The sequence below is a fragment of the Juglans regia genome, chromosome 3, assembly GCF_001411555.2.
Source record: "Juglans regia cultivar Chandler chromosome 3, Walnut 2.0, whole genome shotgun sequence".
Taxonomy (NCBI): Eukaryota; Viridiplantae; Streptophyta; class Magnoliopsida; order Fagales; family Juglandaceae; genus Juglans; species Juglans regia.
The window spans coordinates 32,491,757-32,512,116 of NC_049903.1; the positions used below are offsets into that span (position 1 = coordinate 32,491,757).

At 34.8% G+C, this 20,360-nt stretch overlaps 2 protein-coding genes and 1 pseudogene across 6 annotated transcripts; all 3 read right to left on the minus strand.

The window, feature by feature from the left end:
* Window positions 1-822: 822 nt before the first annotated feature.
* On the minus strand, window positions 823-4,117 carry LOC108994859 (putative uncharacterized protein DDB_G0290521). Its single transcript, XM_018970252.2, has 5 exons — window positions 3,769-4,117; window positions 3,590-3,665; window positions 2,567-2,678; window positions 1,406-2,335; window positions 823-1,261 (listed from the first exon to the last, which is right to left on the minus strand). Exons 1-5 carry the CDS (start codon window positions 3,857-3,859, stop codon window positions 1,016-1,018), a joined length of 1,455 nt encoding a protein of 484 aa, XP_018825797.1. The 5' UTR covers window positions 3,860-4,117; the 3' UTR covers window positions 823-1,015.
* Window positions 4,118-5,351: 1,234 nt separating this feature from the next.
* Window positions 5,352-7,986, minus strand: LOC108994895 (annotated as a pseudogene).
* Window positions 7,987-9,315: 1,329 nt separating this feature from the next.
* On the minus strand, window positions 9,316-19,801 carry LOC108994909 (mitochondrial inner membrane protease subunit 2). Of its 5 annotated transcripts, none has more exons than XM_035688538.1 (7): window positions 19,606-19,801; window positions 19,378-19,453; window positions 14,443-14,594; window positions 12,090-12,291; window positions 11,947-12,019; window positions 10,498-10,666; window positions 9,316-9,581 (listed from the first exon to the last, which is right to left on the minus strand). In XM_035688538.1, the coding sequence occupies exons 4-7, from the start codon at window positions 12,241-12,243 to the stop codon at window positions 9,474-9,476; spliced, it is 504 nt and encodes a 167-aa protein (XP_035544431.1). In that variant the 5' UTR covers window positions 12,244-12,291; window positions 14,443-14,594; window positions 19,378-19,453; window positions 19,606-19,801; the 3' UTR covers window positions 9,316-9,473. The 5 variants fall into 5 exon arrangements, with proteins under 5 accessions (XP_035544431.1, XP_035544430.1, XP_018825864.1 ...); XM_035688537.1 differs by having other exon boundaries at window positions 19,378-19,488; XM_018970319.2 differs by lacking the exon at window positions 19,378-19,453 and having other exon boundaries at window positions 14,443-14,588.
* Window positions 19,802-20,360: the final 559 nt, after the last annotated feature.

The following is a 20,360-nucleotide window of genomic DNA, read 5'->3' on the forward strand; positions in this document are numbered from 1 at the left end:
GTATAAAGTCTTGTATATAAATAAATTAGGCACCAGTATAGAAATAACTAATAAGTCTAGCTTAGAAATAAGTTATAAATAAGTTAGACACTAGTATAATATAATAACATGTAATATCATAGTATAATAACATGTAATCAAACACTAGAAATAATATGTAATACTATAGTATGATAACATGTAATTAGACATTATAGTATATGTCTCGTATAAAAATAAGTTAGATATTAATATAGAAGTAAATTAGTGAATGATTTAATTTTAATTTTTAATTTTTTGAAAATTTTGAGATTTGAAAGCCCATAACAAATTATTTTTTAAAATGAACTCAATACGAAGCTAAAAAAAAAAAGCCCAAAGAAAGCCCAAATTCGGCTCCGCTTCGACAAGTCGGAGTCGGATTGGAGCCTACACAAGTTAGAGTCGGATTCGGATTTAGGGAAATCTGACTCCGACTAAGTTAGTGCTCACCCCTATTTAAAAGTATTTATGTATGTTCAATGTGTTCAGGTTTTGCGACATACCTGCAGAGAGAAGAAACTAGGCCTCGTTTGTTTTGGAAAAACATCTCATTTCATCTCATCAAATCATTACAACTTTTCCAATTTCTAATACAAAATAAAATAAACAATTCAACTTTTTCAAATCTTAAAATAAAAATAATATTAAAAAATATACTCTAACAATATTTTATTCAACTTTTTAACTTTAATCTCATCTCATCTCATCTCATCTCATCTCATCTCATATCCGAAAACAAACGAAGCCTAAATCTTGGGTCAACTTTGGTAGATAAATGGGAGGGAGCTCTTCACTTACCAGTTTTTCAAATTCCGGATACCAAGTAGTCCTCTCGAATAATATAGTTTAGATGATAACATGACTCAAATATCTCTGCAATTGTTCATAACGGGTTGTTGCTAAGATATGTTGATAGTTAGCCTACCATGTACAAATAAAACATCTCCAAGCAATGACTAGCATGCACTGTCTTTTGGATTGATGATATTTTTGGTCACTTACCATGAGAGGAATTTCCTCTCTTGCTTGGCTCATGATCGTCTTCAATTTCGCTCTCATCTAAACAAAATGATCGATTTTTGGCACTTGGCTCCGAACTAGCATTGCTGCTAGTAGCAAGAGGAGAGTCAACAGCACTAACTGTCATTTTTGCGGGTCTTGATCTCAGACTGTAGATAGACGAAGCAGGAATGTTTGTCACAACTGGGCATAGGTCTAATTGGATGCTTCGTCCTATATCCTGCAAAACAAAATTCCCAAAGCAAACCAGGAATAGCACTTAAAAATTAAAATCCTCCATTTGAAATCATTCAACATACGCCAATACACCTAGCTAACACGTAAGAGGTGGTATGCAATTACAAGAAGGATAGAGGTGCCATACCATATGCCTCAAAGCCATATCCAGAGACTTCTTTGAAAGTGTTCTTCCAAAGCCCGAACTGTCACTGAACAAGGACTTACTACCTTGATTATTATGTGTAAAGCGACCATCATCTTGCTTTGGTGGTGCAAGTTTCCTCATGTTTACTAATCTTTCAACCATCTTTGTTCCAATAAGCACAGGGCTATCTATCTCGCTGTCATTTCCCCTTGATCTACTATTCTCTTGAGTGGTGATTCCATTACTATAGGCACTGCCATGAGAAGCTCGCCCTCTAGAAGAAGAGCATGATTGTTTTCTCGTTTTCCCACTTGAAACAGAGTTGATAGAAGATGACCGAGCTTCCGGCTTATCCTTAGAGGCTGAAGCTGTCCTCTCTGGAAATGATGTCCTTAAATGTGGTAGAGCCTCAGCGGAGAAACCAGCCTTCTCAGAGGGTTTCCAAGACCTAGATTTAGTTTTTAAAGAACTTCCACATGATAACGGATTTCTCGAATTTGTGGGTGCTGACTTTGGTGCTGAAGTAGATCGACTAGGAGGAGCAGATAAACTAGGTGCAATTGATGAGGTCAATGGTCCACGGTTTGGTGTGGCTGATCTTGATGTTGACTTCGAAGCTGGTAAGGAAGGTCTGGAAGTTGGTGTTAAAGACCGAGAAGTGGATCTAGAAGTTGTATTTCTTACCTTTGGAGCCACATTCTTAGTGGAACCAAAGGTGACTCGTGAAGTAGGTGTGGAGGATCTTGAGGGTTTTGTTGCAGAGGGTAATGTGGGCCGTCCCGTTGGTGTTGCGGGTCTAGGAGCAGTCAAGCCACTGGATAATGAAGGCTTTTCATTATCATTGCCTGAAGAATTTTGTCCAGATGGTAAATTTGGCTGCTTTGGCGGCATAATGCTCCTTGAAGCAGCTTCTGCTGGGATCTTAGTCAGCTGCATGCCCATGAAATAGAACACAAGGAAACAAAAATTTGCAGATTATAATAGAAGATGCTAAGCTATAAAAACACAAAACATTAGAGGGGACTGGGAAGATATACGCTCAAAAAATATGAAGAGCAAAGTAATGGTCTATGAGTCAAGTGTTAAAGCTGCACATTCATGGTCCTGTCAAGCCAGTTGACAAGGCCCTTAAGCGTCCAGAACTAGAATCAAGCCTCTTACCCTAGATTTCTGAGCAGTGGGAAGAGTATTAGGAATCTCAATCTGACTCAATACAGTTTTCTTTGAATCCTTCTCCAAAGAAGGAAAAAGTGAGGTTTCCAGCGGTATAAGCCTGAATTCGGAAGAGGGTTGTCATCAATACCAAGTAAAAACAGATAATTCTCCCATAAAACGACAACATATAACAATAAGGAATATGTCACACTCATCCCCCCCCCTCTCTCTCTCTCTCTCCCCCTCCCACTCGGGCGTGTGCACATGCACACATACATGGGAGTGCATGTGTGAGAATATACCTATGTATGCATGCAAAATCTATAATGTATCTGTTCTAATTTTCCGCCCTAGATGATCTTCAACAGCCATAGCATAGGTTGAGAAGGTTATTCATTTCCACTGTGGAAAAATTAAGCATTCCACAATCCAAACCAGATGACAAGAAAAGGAACTACTCAAAAACCCCGCATAGGTGCAGACAGAAATGTGCATGTATAAAGCTTAAAAATAAGTAACTGAGTATCTTCTTTATGATACCGTTAGCTTTAGTGGAACTTTAATCATAAAAGACTTTCAACGAGTGAGAGAAGAAAAGTAAGAAAATGCTTGAGCAACAAAGTGACCCCATACACAACATGAATTATTATGACCAAGACTTTCAAGTGCAATCAAGAACCGCGAAAAGTTCGATTGAAATTTTGAGCATAAGATGTACACTGTATAGCATTGGCAATTCCGGTGGCCAGTGGGGTCCATCAAAAAACATCATTCCTAAAATGGAAATAGGATGCTCCAAGTTTTTTGGCCACTCAGCGAGTTCTTGAAATCAATTATTAACACATAAGTGCGTTTCTTTTAAACAGCGTGGTCTAGAATTTAGCGACATTTTGCTCACAAATTTTTAAATCAATTTGAGAAGATATTGTAAACGGAGTCTCAATTGATGTTTATCTCTGATCACAGTAAAAAAAAAATTGCTAAAAAAATATTGAAAAGAAATATAGGAGTTTGAAGTTTAAACATCACCCGTCATGATCAGATTTGTCATTTTCCAAGTTCCAGAATTCATCGGCGCGGCCCTTGCGGGGCGGTGGAATTGACTCTGCAAAATGCAACATCATCATCAACAAAAACAAAACAAAACTCCGACGTACAACTTACAAGAAGAATGCTAAAATCGACCCAGAGAGACTCAAAAAAGAGACCTAAAGAGTTGTGAGGGAGGAGTAGATTATTCTTCCGATTGTCCATGTCAACGAACAGTGCGAGCTCTTCTTCTTTCTCCTTCGTCATCATATGTATCCGGAAAAAGCTTCTCTCTCTCTCTCACCCTCTGTTTCCCGGTCTCTCTGGACACTTTCAAAGTACTCTCTAGAAATGAAGGCCACGAGTAGTACTAAAGCTCAGCTATATGTTTCAAAACGAACTAAGCAATCTCAAAAACGAAGACGGATCTGAAGAAAAAGCTTCAAATGCAGCAGCTGAAGGAACCCTCGCCAACACAGTGATAGTTGACGAAAACGGAGCAGTTGGGAGTTGAGAGTTAAGCCTTGAGGTTTTTCCACAAATGGAGGATTTGAATTGCAAGTTAACTAAAAGGAAACGGCTACAGATTTGAGGAGAGTTACGAAATTGCCATTTCGACGCAATTGAAAGAGACAGCACACTGCCCAATGAAACATCAAACTTCGAAGTACACGTCGGGATTTTCCGGGTACATTCATTCAAAATTATTATTAGATTTTTTTTTTAGAAAATAATTTTTTTTTTTAAATTTAGATCTCAATAAAATAAGATGAGATATGATTTAAGGCTTCGTTTGGATGACAAATATCTCTCAACTCATCATTACAACTTTTTCAAATTTCAATATAAAATATAATAAACAATTCAACTTTTTCAAATCTTAAAATAATAATAATATTAAAAAATAATATTCTAACAATATTTTATCATCTCAACTCAACTCAACTCAACTCACCTCAACATCCAAACGCAACCTAAATAAATTAATATTAAAATTAAAAGTTAAATAAAATATTATTAAAATATATTTTTTAATATTATTTTTATTTTAAATTTTAAGAAAATTAAATTATTTATTTTATTTTATATAAAAATTTAAAAAAATTATAATAATTAGATAAGAGAAGTTGTAAAAATAAATTAGGCTTAAAATAACAATCATTATGCAACGTCAAATAAAATTAAATAAGATAAACATATATTCAGCAAAAAAATAAAATAAAATAAAAATATAAATACAAGTGTATTCTTAAAACTGAAATCTAGAAAATATTAATAAAGTTAAAATAAGAAAAATAAATAAACTTAAAAAGTATAGTAAAATAAATCTAAAATTAGCTAAAATCAGAAAAATCTAAAATAATTTCCTTTTTTTCCCCAAATGGTGATTGGAGCTCTCGCCTAAAACCCACTCCTTCCATATATCTCTTGGGCACAATTTCAAGCGATCCCATCAAACTCCAAATAAAAAGGGACTACACTTGGGGAAGTCCAAGTCCAAGTCCAACCCAAGTTTGATGGCTAAAATATAAAGACTCTTTTTGGGCCACGATACATCTCAGCCAAAAAGAACAAGTTAAATGCTAGGCTATACTTACATGTTACATGCATCTTTCTTGGGTGGGCCAGACAGAGGCTATACATCCATAATCCAACTCACTTGTTTCACCCATCAACCATCCCACTTTACCTTAGATGCAAAAAAAAAAAAAAAAAAGACTAAAAATTTGCAATTAAAACAGTCAATCACTTTCGATAGGATTCAGGCATCATCAGCATCGCTTCCATCAAGTTGAGCTTTCATGAATTGACATGTAATAATTGCTTCTATCAGGACCCAACACCTTAAAACTGCTCAAGCAATAAAAATTAGATCCCTCTAAAAGTTATGGGTGCAACAAGCATCGACAGTGATTGGCTACCTCTCGAGGATATGTTTCCCTTCCTTGTACTTCTGGCTCTTTCTCATTTGCAGCCTCCTGAAAATAGGGAGCAAAATTTAAAAGAAAAAAACTTGGAAAAACTGGGTTGACAAGTAGAGAGAGATGATTTTAAAAACAGATCTCACATATTTCCATCCCAGAATTGATCCGCATCCCACACCAAAGATGTCAACAACAGTGTGCAATCCAGTAATCATCATGCGGTCCTCTTTCTCTCCAACTGTGACATTCCGCTGTGACATTCAATATCAATGAGTTGTATAAAATATTATTAGAATATTATTTTTAATATTATTATTATTTTAAGATTTAAAAAAATTAAAATGTTTATTATATTTTATGTAAAAATTTAAAAAAGTTATAATGATGAATTGAGATAAATTAAGGCGAATTTTAAATTCAAAGTTGAAATGTTACTTGAAGTACTCTGTATGTAAGATTACAAAATCATGATAGCAATAGCACTGTAGTGATAAGACTGGTAGCACTGGGAAAGCAAAATGCATATCTAGGATGCAAGTGATGATGAGTTGATTTACCATCAACTAGCCCAACCATGGACTATAAAAGGGAAGACAATGATAAGAGGTAACGCAGTTACACACGGCATTATTTAGAGAAAAGACAATGGTAAAAGGGAAAGTAGCACTGTTACAAAGGCATTGTTTCTCATTCCCTCAGGCAAGGCAAGCTTTTATCAACTCATTGGTGGGAATGAAGTCCTTTTGGCTGCTCATATCAGGCTGGTATTGCAGCATTCTTTTTCCCCGATCAATTAGAGCACTGATTACTGAGAAACAGCCTTTTGGAAAATAGAATGACCAAGCAAAACATTTTGGGAGTGATGATCTATTTTCTCATAGCAAAACCAATTGGTCATTCAAGCGGCCTCTCATACCAATGTGACCAGATTTTCAGTCGGACCTATACAACATTGAGGAGTGGTTTAACTTGCCAATATTCAGACACCTATACTCAATAATAGATGAATTATTGCACATAACAGATGCTACTTCCTTCACATGTGCTTCTTCCTAACTAGTGACGATGCCAAAGTTGAAGAATGCTTACACTTTATCAAAGAGATAAGCCTTTCCATGCCTGCAGTGAAAAGACTGATACAGAAAGCAAAGGGTTAGAGCATAACAATGAAGGGAATACACGCCAAGTTCAAACAAAGACGAGTCACAAGAAGCTAACAGCACAATCTCTGACAAGGGCCATTTTAATATTGTCACTGCCTTAATTTGATTAATTATTTACTTAGGAGGAAAACATTAGACTCGCTATTTCAATCATACGAGTAATACTAGACACAGTCTTAGGATGTGCAAGCCACGAGCACTTCCTTTGATATTAAAAAAATAATTTTTTCATGTGAGTCTCAGATTTAACCACTTTTTTCAAAAGAAGTGTGAGCTTGCACATTTTAGAACTGGAAATATCATTTTTCAAAACTAAAATCACTCCCCATGTTTCTGCGTTAGCATAGTTAAAGCATGATAGTAGTCACACTGGCTTAACCCAACAAACTTCTAAACCAGGTTTGAACATTGAGCACACCATTGCAAACTTTCAGCAATCCAATCTCAAAGGTTTGAAGTTGACACAGCAAACTATGGCATGGAAAGCAAAATAAGGTAACTGGGTATCTTGCAATTCTTCATATATGAAAAAAAAAAAAAAAAAACAACGAAAAAAGGAAAAAAGAGTAACACTTATGCAATATCGACACAATATTTCCAAATTAATTAACCAAGTTAAACAAAATCATATTAAGGCTTCCCTCTTTCTTTCTTTCTTTTTTTTTTTTTTTGTGTGTGTGTGTTTCTTAACCTCTTCTCGTTCCCCTAGCAGATTTATAAGTGAAGGGTCTTCCTTGTACCTGATATCTAATTCCCTATTGGAAAGTTAGCATGAACTCTCGATACAAATAATAATAATATGTCACACGTTAACAAAACACGACGTTGCATCCTTCAACATTACGCTATGATTATCCAGAAAAGAGCAAATTGATCAACACTGGGTTTGAGACATAGCGGGTAGCGAAACAAAACCTTCGAAACAGTATCATCAGAAAGGGCAAGGTGTGTTTTGCAGTGCTTGCAGCTATAGAAGCTTCCTTCAAGAGTGATCACAAATAGCCTTCCCATCTCTCGATTTCTACCCGTCATACGCACAATCAGTTCTCATTTTCTATTTTCAGGCAAAGCCATCCAAAGACGATCTCCATGTTAGACAAAAGCATTAAAGCAGCAAAACCCACAAGATAAAATCAAATAAAGTACATGAAAATGGATGTATTACAGCACAAAAAGAAAATCAAAAAGATGGGTTATCACAATGCAGACTTTTATTTCACGTAGAGGGAAATGGCTACGAAAGAGATTACAACTTACAGAGGGAAGCACAGAAGCAATCGAACCGTATGATCGAACGGAGGACGTGTCCCCCTCCATCTCTACATGTGTACCATTTTTATACGGTAGCATCCAAGCGAGTGAAATTGGGTTCCTCCATTCAAAAGAGGCGTTACGAATGACAACACTTGTTAATCATTTCTTCCAGTATCTTTAGCCGATTGGGCAACATTCTATTGGAATTCTTAACGCTTTTAATGTTTGATTTTACTTGTATAATTCAGATATTACAATGTTGGAAACACTACATCACGCACGATGTTGTGTCTGTCGCATGATACTTTCAATGCGGCCTAAAAGTTTAGAACTATTGTTTATTTAAAAAAAAAGGTTCAGAACTATCGGGGTCGGAAAGAAAATAAAAAATTATTACCCAGTTGTTTTTGATTCGTTTTGCACTACATCACATCTGGCATTCATTTACACAACATGCTCTCAGTATGCTCTTAACAAATGTTTTTTTTTATACATAAATTTTGCCACCAATTGATTCACGTGCATTCGCTTTTATTTATATATATATATATATATAAATAAAAAATAACATTTATGTATACAAATAACATCTATATATCTACACACACACATATACATACATATATATATATATATAGATGAGTGCTATTATCACAAAAAAATGTCATAAAAATAAATTTACAAAATGACATAATTTCATATAATACATTAGATCTATTTTATAATAAAATAACTTTACAATCTAATGACGTTAATTTATAAATTTACTTTAGTAAAATTTTTTTATGGTTAAAACATTTCTTTTATATATATATATATATACAAATAATATCATACACCACACTTTTATCTCCCTTTTATTTCACTATAAAATGTTACACATTTATTATTATTAGATAATAAAAAATTATCTACTAAAAATTATTTAATTATAATAAATATATCACATCTTATATAATAAAATAAAGTTAAGATGATGATATGATGTTTAAAATTTTCGTATATAGATATATCGTCAGTTTGCCACCAATTGGTTGGGTTATGCAAAACAAACAAAAACAAAAGTAAACCCCGGACCATAGATCTGTATCATCTTGGGCTCCAGACCTAATCATGTGCTTCTTACATTTGAGAATTCTTGTGAATGTTTAGGTAACGTCAACGATACAGAAATTAGCTGGTTGCAGGTTACAATAACCAAATCATCTCATCTCATATAATTATTATAATTTTTCTTAACTCCTACATAAAATATAATAAATAATTTAATTTTTTTAAATCTCAAAATAATAATATTATTATAATAATATTTTATTCAACTTTCAATAAAATATTTCATCTCAGCTCATTTAAAACTATGTAACCAAACGAGGCTTCTAGTCAAAACTTGCAAGGCGCAGCAAATATCAATAATCATTTGGAAAACAATAAACCATTTATAAAAAAAAAAAAAAATGCTGCCTTGGCAAATGCCCCAAACGACATAAATTAAAGAAAAAAAAAGTTTCTCTCACAAGATGAGACTCGGGGCTGAATAACCATTTAGAAAGAAGAAACTCGTTCTTTAGGATATCTTCTCTCAACTACACCTAATCGCTCAGGAGGCCACACGATGTGGGTCACCCTTCCTTGAACTAAAGCCAGAGGAATCTGCCAAATTAAACAAGTGCAAGTTAGCAATGCATTATGAAGGTGAAGGAAGAAGGGAGAAGGATTATGTTTGCTACAAGCAGATTACAACCTACAATCTAAAGCAACTAGGACAAATCAACAGGCTCGGCTGCATGCTGAACATTCAATAAAAATATAATCATGATCAAATGCAACCTCATAGAGTTAAAAGACACAATTTGAGGTATGCTTTAACCCACGTACACCCCAAGTTTCTATAAAATTTTCCAAATAATCATAAGAATACTCTGTTCTGACATTAAATACAGCAATAACCCTAGGAAATTGCCAATTTTTGAAGCTGTTTGAAATGATAATATGTTGAAGTGCATTCCCGAGCAATATAATTTCAGTTTCATTGCTCAGGGATCATGCTGATCTAGTCTATCATTCCAATATTCAAGGGGAATATAATCTCTCCCTCAAACACCAACATAACCCCTGACCTCCCAACTCCAGGCCCCCACCCCACCCCACCCCACAAAAAAAACATAAGGAAAAACTCTAAGCGGTTTGTAGCATCACAACACTGAATTTTATTAGAATATATTTTCTCAGTTAAGATAAACAGCACTTCCTATGCTATGAACAGGTGCAAAACTTCTTTCCCTTGCACACAAAAGCTTGGTCAAAGAACTTTTTATTTGGAAATAATTTTTTAATGCTGGCGTTCTATGTAGTAATTAGGAATGTACAAATTGTACACTGAATTCGTATGAATGGAGTTTGGTGAAAAATGAATGTTATGTGACAAATCATCACAAGGTTCCATTTTCATATCTGAAATCTCCACCACAAATTCAGAGTAACTCCCTGAGAAAACAAGGAAACTAATATAACCTCCCAGAAAGTGAATAGATTCATGCAAACTAACAAATTGGAAAGGACAACTTACCGGGCCAAAAGATCTGGAGTCCATGCTAGAAGCTGAATTATCACCCTCTACCCAGCAATGTCCTTCTGGAATCTTCAGCACATCATAGGAATTATGAGTAGTTCCGATCCAGTCACCTGGTAAGGCAATTATTCTCTTTATGTGTTTCTCCTTGTAATTACTCGGGGAGCTGAAGAAGGTTGCAACTATAACAATATCATGATTCGGCATTGAAATGTTGGCATCAAAAGAACTCTTAAAAAGCAATAGGACTTGAATCGTCATAATTTACATTGTTGATCACATATTGTCAATAAAAGCATGGGAAGGAAAACAAAATATCATATGTAATTATGTATAGGCATTAAAGCATAGATGATTTCATGCCTAGTATTGGTCTGAGCCCGACGTTAGAGTCAAAGAAAGGGAATGAAAGTTAGATGGACAAGAACTATCTAGGATGCACAAAAAGGTCCCATCTCCACTAGTGAATAGGCTGCTTGTCAGTGATAAATCGATCCAAGTTAAGACTTTGATCTAATGCTTGAAGCATGAGCAAACCAATATCAGTTCAGAAAGGCTCATGAAAACGAGAGAAGACCCAGTAGCATTTTAGCCAATATTTAAAAATAACCAATTACCTTGATTTATTCCCAAGTCCAATTAGTGAAAACAATAAAGCATATGCCATGGCCTGGGTTTGAATGTGGTTGGACGCATGCAGTCAATGAACCCAAGTCATGGCAATTGAACTTGGATGGTAATTTTCAGCCACACTTAGCACAAAACTCAAATTTGCATGAAATATGAGCACACTTCAAGCTGAGAAGACAAACAACCAGTAACCCAAAAATTGCTTGGCCGAACTTACTCCCCAAGCCTACCCAAAAGAAAAACTCAACCTACGCACATTTTCTCCAAACACTCCAAATGCATGAAATTAAAGTGTACAAAACCCAAGTTCAAATAAGTAACCCAAATTTTTCCAGAGAGGAATAAAGATGTCTGCTTTTTTTGGATAAGTAGAACAAAGATAAAGATGTCTGCTAAATGGCATTTGGGTTTGAAAGCTATTATAATATTTGGTTAGTACGACTGTAGAAAGTAAGTTTTCACAATTTCGGGGTTTAGGGTTTAGGGTTGGTCATGTAAGAATGATATCATCACATTTGCAAGGGGTAATTGCGTGATGCAATCTGTTACTAGCTTCATTTCAAAGGACCCAAATCAATAGCTATATTTTGAACTTGACCAGCCAAATCCACTTTGCTTAATCCCAAAGTAACATTGCAATCTCACAGGTATACCACCTCTCCTCCTTCCCACAATTTAATGTCTCACTCAAATCCTTCCATCTTTTGAAAATGTCCCAAAACAAGTTCAATATTGTGCACAGTGCACATGCTTCATGTGTGCTTGGATCTAGTAGAGCAAAAGAGATATTGCAGCACCAAAGGAAAATAAAAGTACCGAAAAACTACAACATCGCCATGTGAAAACTTGTACTTTTCGAGGCAAAACTTCTCCACCAAAACATAGTCATCTGCAGCCAAAACCCATGATCAGAAACTTATGCCGGGCACCTTGTTTAATCTTTCTTTTAAGAAATGTACCTGAAAAAGTGCTGGGTTGAGGATTAAATGCAGGAGACATAGAGCCACCCCGCACAGGAACGATACTTGCATATCGATCGGAAATAGTGAGGCCCACAAGCCCAAAGGTGAAGCACTTGTTTGCAACATTCCACAAAAGATTTCGAGTTCCCATATCCAAGGTACCTCAGATAAATACATATCAGGTGCAAAACCGAACCATCTGTACTAATCATCAAAATTCAAATAGTTACAAAAATTCTCTATATTGGTTTGGTCACAATGATTCAAAGCCAAAAGTGCCAAAAAGAGCTATGCAAGAAACAGAGGTCTAAAAAGATATAGATTCATACTAAAAGAAGCAAAACTACATGTCCTAGGTTTTGCCCGTCTATTCACATAGTGATTGGAGAATGCTGTTCCAGGAAACTAAACAAATTCTGTATAAACAAAATTAAAAGAAAACGAAAAGAATAAAATGCACAAGAGAATTATTGGTAAACTTACCTAGAAGAGACAGTTGGATATGTATGGACAGGAGAGAGATGCTAGGGTTTTACTGTTAGAGAATGTAGAAACACCCACAAAAGGGAGTAAAACCAGTGTTTTAAATTTCGTACCGTACCGGCCGGTACGGCCGAAATTTTTCGTTTCGGCCGTCCGGCCGGTACAGATACTATATCTGTCCCGTACCGGCTAAAATACCGGCCGTACCGTCCGATACCGGCCATACCGGACTAAATTTCGGCCTGGGTGTTTTTTTTTTTTTTTTTTCGTTTTTTCAAACTACAAACTTATTTTTTAACCCCTAATTCAGACTAGACTATTTATAATTTTTATATATATGTATTTATATATAGACTATTATTTTAGAATATAATTTTTATATATTTATATATATAATTTATTTATATATCGATTATCCCGAAATGTTATCCCGAAACGCTATCCCGAAACGGTACCGGTACCGAAATATTTCGTTCCAGTGCCTTGACCGGTACGACGTCCGGTACAGTATTCAAAACATTGAGTAAAACCCCAGTATTCTTCCTCGACACTCGAGTAAGGAGTACATCCTACTAGGAGTAAAACCCTAAAATTCTTCCGTTTCGCTACTCGGTGAAACGGAAAAAACAAAGATCTATTTTGCAAAATAGAAAAAAGAAAATTACCATCACCATTAAAGTTTAAGCTAGGGTGAAGTTATAATCAATTGAGACAATTATTTATTAGGTCCTAAGTTTTGAGCATAGCTTTTCTTTTCTTTTCTTTTTTCTTTAATTGAATTCGGTTAAAAAACTCAATGCAATTCACGTCACCTATATGTTATTTGGCACATCATCATTCCTCTTATTTGGAAAAATAAAATCATAAAAATTTCAAAAAATTACCACTCCTTTCTTCATTGCAATTCTTTTTTTATCATAAGAATAGGCAAGAGCCCAAGTATACGGGACATATACAAGAGCTACTTTATCAAGAAGTAACTGTTCAAAACAAGAAAGATATATCATCTCTAATTTTCTGAAACAAGAAACAACACACTTCACCAAGCGACTGACCAATACAACACAAAACTGAAACAAGCAAGAGCTCATTGAAAATATGCTGGACACAACACGTAACAACAGGAGAGACAGAACACATTTAATACACACCAAAGATAACAAACAAACAAAAACTGCCCACAAAAACTGAAGAAGTCGATGATACAAATTTTCTTTTATAGATTTTATGTTTATATATACATTCAAAAGCTATGTTTATACATATTTATCTTTTCTGGGCAGATTATATTTTAAAAGATTTGATTAGAAATTAGAATGAACTTCAAAACGTATCTTTATGCAAACAGCAAATCAGAGACTATTTTTTACAATATATAGGCATGGAAAGCATGGTACAGAAATGCTTTCAACACCCAGAGACATTAGAACTTATAAAAATCATGACAGAGAACATAATGACCAAGTTTTCCAGAACTTGTCAAAACGTAGTACCACTTATCAGGCAAAGACAAATGAGGTTGCTTTTTTCCAGGTTTGTAAATAATAAGTGTTAATAGTAAGGCTTTAGAACTTACAAAAATCATGGCAGAGAACATGACCACATTTCAAATAGATATAACTTCGCATATTCTACTACATACAAGGTAGAGACGGGCTCGTCATACCTTTTAAGTGCATATCACATTTTTAATGCTATTATTTTTTTGACAAGTGACTTACCCATTCGCACTCACAAGCTACAACATACACAATAGCACAACCCTTTGCAAAGATATCACAATCAACAGCCCAAATGATTTAAGAGCCAATGAAGATGACTGGGGCATTCAAATAATAAGATATACAGAGGAACAAATGGATTTCACCTTAGCTCCAAGTTTTGGTGAGCAGCGACGGCGGCGAGACGTAGATGCTGAGATGTGGTCGGCAGCGGAAGAGGGGCAGATTGTGGCCTCCAGTGGCTCTGAATTCAGAAATAGGCAAATTGCAACGATAGAAAATGTAAAGCGTACTGTACCTATCAAAAAGAAAATGTTAGGTGTACTGTAAACAGAGAGAGAGCATTGCTTACCATCCAACACCCACAGCGCAGAGCAGTACAACACACCGTTAGAGAGAGAAGAATAGTGTATCAACAGAGAGAGAGAGAGAGAGAGAGAGACATCGGCGCAGAGAGCTTGATTCATGTTTGGTTCTCATTTTTCAGACATTTTAAAGTACCTTTGGTGCAAAACTTTTTAAGACGTATTATTTAATAATTTATTTGGTTTTGTGAAAGGATCTTTGAGTAATTTTATAAATAAATTTTGAATCGAAGGCTATAAAAGTAAATTTTTTATATTAAGCAGACCGCACGCCAGCTGAGGTGGACTAATTATATCAATAAAAAATAAATATTATTCATCATCTTCACACCATACACAATATACAAAATATATGATTTGCTACTTTTATCTTCTATTTAAATTCACAGTAAATAAACTGTGTTCTCTCTCAGAAAACAAATTCCTAAAATAGAAGTGTTCTTCCCTATAGTTATTGTTCTTCACTATTGAGCTCGAACCCTCTCTCCGATCTATGTAATGCTGGATTTTTTTTTGGCTGGCAAATAGTATTGAATATAGGAGTTAGTGTGGGGAAGATACAAAGATGAATGTGCAAAAGATTGAATCTTCAAGCCTGATATAGAACCAATTCCAAAGCTGAAAATTTGTCTGGCATAGAAAGTGGCCACTGTCGTCCGTCCAAGTAGTGTCTATTCCTCTTTTGATGAAAACTCTTAGCCTCATTTGATTTATGTGATGAGTTTAGATAAAAGTTAAAAATTAAATAAAATATTGTTAGAATATATTTTTTTAATATTATTATTATTTTGTAATTTAAAAAATTTGAATTGTTTATTTTATTTTGTGTGAAAATTTAAAAAAATTGTAATGATTTGATGAGATGTATTGTGAAATCAAAAGAAATTTGACTGCAAGTGATCTTGAAAATGGGGGTAAAAGCCAGATTTTTAATTGCATGAATAGTCTAACTCTCTAAGGCCTCGTTTGGATGTTAATATGAATTGAATTCTTTATGAATAGTAGTGAATCGAGATGGTAGAGTGAGTTTTGTGAGGCCCATCTAAGATGTGTTTAAATGTTAAGACGAGTTTAGATCTATTTATGAGAAGTTGAAAAAGGTTGTGAGTCTCGCTTGTAAAAAGATGTTGAGTTGAAAAAAGTTGTGGATCTCACATGTAAAGAGGTTTTGAGTTGAGATGAATTTAGTGATTTGAAAATTGAATATTTGGATGTTAGACTTAGCTTAAAATTCAACTCAGTCCAAATTCCAAACAGGCCTAAGAATCAACAAATCCAAAAAAACCAACTCAACAAAACCAAGCAAAATCAATCAACCAGAATTCCTTCACTTCGAACACTCAAGTTCTTGAAACACTGACTGGCTCAGAAAAAATCTGGTTCTCCAAGCAAAACCCGTTAGTATAAAAAAATCCTTGTGCCAACATCACCCAGACCAGCAAACTAAAAACTTGATAAAAAAAATCCTTCTCATCTTGATATTCTTCGTCACAATGTCATCACAGACCAACAAACACGATCTCATCAATGGGCAAAAAAATTGCAGACCAAAGAAATACCCTAACTGTTCACAAATGTTAAAGATAAAAGGAGATGGGAGAAAGGAGAAAAGAGATGGGAGAAATGGGAAAAACAAGTGAACCTTAATGCCTGAGCTTTGTTGCGTGACCTAAGCTACATAATTGTTCCGTTGTGGGTGAGCCTCTGGAGGAAGGAGATGGAGAAAGGGGATAGTTCTTCAGCCGTGAGTGAGCAGGCAAGTGAAAAAGGAAGTCTGTGATTTAAACGAGGGTAAAATAGACCTTTCACAAAGGCTGATGTGGAGGGTCATGTTTGTTTTGATGATCCTAGGTAGAACTCTTTTCTCAAGAGCACTCCCAATAAATTCTTCATCCTATCTTTTAAAATGCATCACCAAAATCTATTTTTTCTATTTTATATACTGACTTTTACAATATACCATACATCTGCTTATCTATTTTTTCTTCATATCATTTAAATATGAAAAATGCTAAATGTACTTAAGAAAAATTTACAAAAAACTTATTTCTCCACATGTCAGTTATTGATACGTTGAAAATCATAAAATTTGAATTTCAAAATTTGAATTTCAAAAGAAAACTAATAAAATAAGTCTTGTAAGTAAAAGTGTAAATAAAAGTGTAAGTACATGTAGAACTACTCTTTAAATATTTTTTTTTATAAGTAATCGATAATATTATTTTTTTTTATAAGTAATCAAAGATATATTAATAAAGATAGGCAAAGCCCAAGTACACAAGATGGTATACAAGAGATAATACCTATCTAGGTCAACAAAAGGGAAGCTAGAAAGTCATAAACATTCAGACCATTAAAATCTAAAGCAATGGCCCATAGCAATAAAGTACTATTCTTTAAATATTATACTTTTTAATCTTTTTTATTCATTTCAAATATTTTCTCTAACTACCAATGATATCCTCATTTTTTTTTATATTTACAATATCTCCTCATATACAATGTCATATAATTATGTTCTATTTTAAATTAATCCAAATTTATAAGCTACACCAAAATATAAATTAATTCAATAAATAAAAAGAAGAGATTATAGAATGAAAATATTCTCAAAATATATTATGAGAATATCTATTCTCGATAATTGTAAAAGAATATTCTAATGTTTACCTCAGCTATGATAGCATAGCTTGAAGCCTACAACAAATCAGTCGAATCCCATTGACCATGAGATTAACCATTTAGATGTTCCACTGATATGTTATGTTCTACATCTCAACTTAGGCATCATTACTATTTTTGTTTTTTTTTAATGAAACTTGAAGGTCAAGCCTTCTTATTATTAAAAAAAACCCCACTTATGGCGGAAGCAAAAACCGTGGTAACAAACTAAAACCATCCCTTCCCAAACGAACATCGCTAAAGAATAAAGAAATTAGCCCCCCCTAAAGAAAATCATTTACAACTTTTCCGAATATAAGGAAAACCCCCCATCCAATCTAATTAATCCTCTAGTTTGCAAAGGAAGATCTGAAACTGAGTACCACACTTCATTTGAACCTTTTGAACCTCTTCACGCTAAATCATCTGCTGCTGCATTTGTCTCTCTAAAAGAATGCGAGAAAGAGACCCGAAGACTCTCTGGTCTTCTCTTCTTTGAATTTCATCCCATTAATCCTCCATATACCAAAGCCCACATCTTTTCGCATTCAACCATTTTATCACAAGCATAGAATCTAGTTCAATCTCAACATTTATCAAACCCAGCAAACAAACATATCGAAGGCCATGAACTACACCCATGACTTCGGTAAAATTGTTAGTACTATGACCAGAAATTTTGCAAAAGCACATACCATCTCCCCACTTGAATTTTGAATCACCCCTCCTGCACCTGAAGAACCAGGATTTCCAAGAGAGCTACCATCCACATTCAATTTAAACCAGCCATTAGTAGTATACATCCATTTTACCAATTTAATCGGTTGTTGTTGAACCGATTTAATAGGAAAATTTAAACACCGAATTACCTATTCATCACAACGACTAAGAACCTTGGCATCCTTTAACTTTAATGCAGCCCATGACACCCAGTGTTTGATAGAACACCAAACCGAGTGCACTGACTCCATAATTCCTTCCATTTTTGCTTTATAGCGTCTCCATCAAGTCTCCAAGGGATGATCGATGGAAAAATTCCCAACAATTGACCACAAACAGATGACTGACAGGCCCTCTTATACCAACTCTCAACTTTCTCATGCCATGAACGACCCACCATTCTCGGCATTCCAAGATTTATTATTGCTTGATTATTTTTACTTGACAACTCCTCTGCATATTCTTCTTGTTCTTACTAAACTAACTTCTCTTTGTTCATTCCCTCTCTCCCTCTCTCTTGCTCTTCTATGTAATGCAAGTGATAACTCTTACAACGTCATCAATTTATTAAAAAATGATGGAAAATGATGTTGCAGCTGTGTGCTCTACGGGAGTTCTTTCATAAACTATGCTATTTATCCTTCTTTAAATGACTCAAAAATACATTTAACAGATAAAAAAAGAAAGACAGAAAGCACATATCCAATAATAATTGCTCTATTTTCAGACGCATTTCTCAAAGTAACCACTCCAATTCAATCTCAAACTACAAAGCATGTGCTCTCAACATGCCGTGATTAATGGATGTTATATAATTACCGGAGTAGCAATTCTTACAATGCTAAGAATCCCAGACTACACAATAACTCAATTTGCCAGAAACCGCACAATAACAGAAACAGATAAACACCAAGTCGAACATAAATCATTGTCGATGCCATTAAAGCCAAACGTCGAAGGCGATCAAAATTTTAGATGCTGTCAGCTAAGAAGCACAAACGCCACCGGCCATTTTTTCGAATCTCTCAACGTAAACTACAAAACTATATGATTCTTGGAACAAAAGAAACATAGACTACGAAAACTGATTCGTGGAATCGATAAAATAGGGACCAGGTATTACTCAATGTCAAGTAATAAATTGAGAACATTCAAAGTTCAAAGTCACGCACGCACACATTCAAAGTCAAACCAAATTGATAACAGATCTAAAAAATTTCTAAAACGAGGATCCTAGAATGGGATACGCAGTGGAAGTAAGAGGAAATCGAACCAAACAATTTTCCGAAAAGGGTAAAAGGAAATGTTCAAGAACGAGAAAGAGAGACGAATTACATAGAAGCTCAGATCGAACCAAGACCCATTGCAGATAGCGCACACGCACCGAGACAGAGATTTGGTGGGTGGCCAGCTAGGAAGTATTGATTGTACGGTTTAGCTTGATTACTAAAATAAAAGGAATCAAAGGATACACGAAGTGGGCGTCCAAGAATTCCAAAGTATTTCACCCAGTCTCTACTCTGAATCGGTACACGCTAAAGGAAAAAAATTTCTAATGTTTACCTCAGCTGTGAGAGCAGAGCTTGAAGCAGAAGACCATGGATGATTGGTGATGGAGTCGACGAGCGAAGTCGAGGAAGATGGAAGGCTCTGATTCTGTCTTTGGCGCCAAGCAAAGAACAAAGCGTGAGAACGAGGGAGAGGGTCTTAAACGAGAAGAAAGCAAAATGTGTTGTATATATCATTACTGAAGAAATGGAAAAACTCAACCCGAGGAGGAAAGAGAAATTAATTAAAAACGCTTACAAATTTACAATGATTAACGTGATCTTCCATATCTTGCGGGTTCTTTGTAGCAGAATATAAAGTGTATATAAATAATATAAGACGCTTTTAAGAATATTTTTTTATAATTTAAACTATATATATATATCTTTCTAATACTTAAAAGTGTTAATAAGATGAACAGTAGTGAATAGTGCCGTCCAGCACTTTCTTTTCTTCTCCTTACTTCTTCTTGTTGCCTTCTGTGAAATTCCTTTATTCTCAATTCGATTTTTACTCTTCTCCGTTAGCATTTCCTCGTTCAACACATAAAATATCTCACCTTTACATACAACAGATGGATTTCATCATTTCCAGATTCACATTTACAGAACAATTTACAAACTCAACTCAAGGAAGAAAAAAAATTTCCCGTGCTCTTCAAATTTGTTCTCACCGTTGGTACGCAATTCTCTTCAGATTTACAAACTCATCTCTACCTTCTGCATCTTTTTTTTTTTTTTCCTGTTTCTCGCATGTTTTTTTTCTTTGTA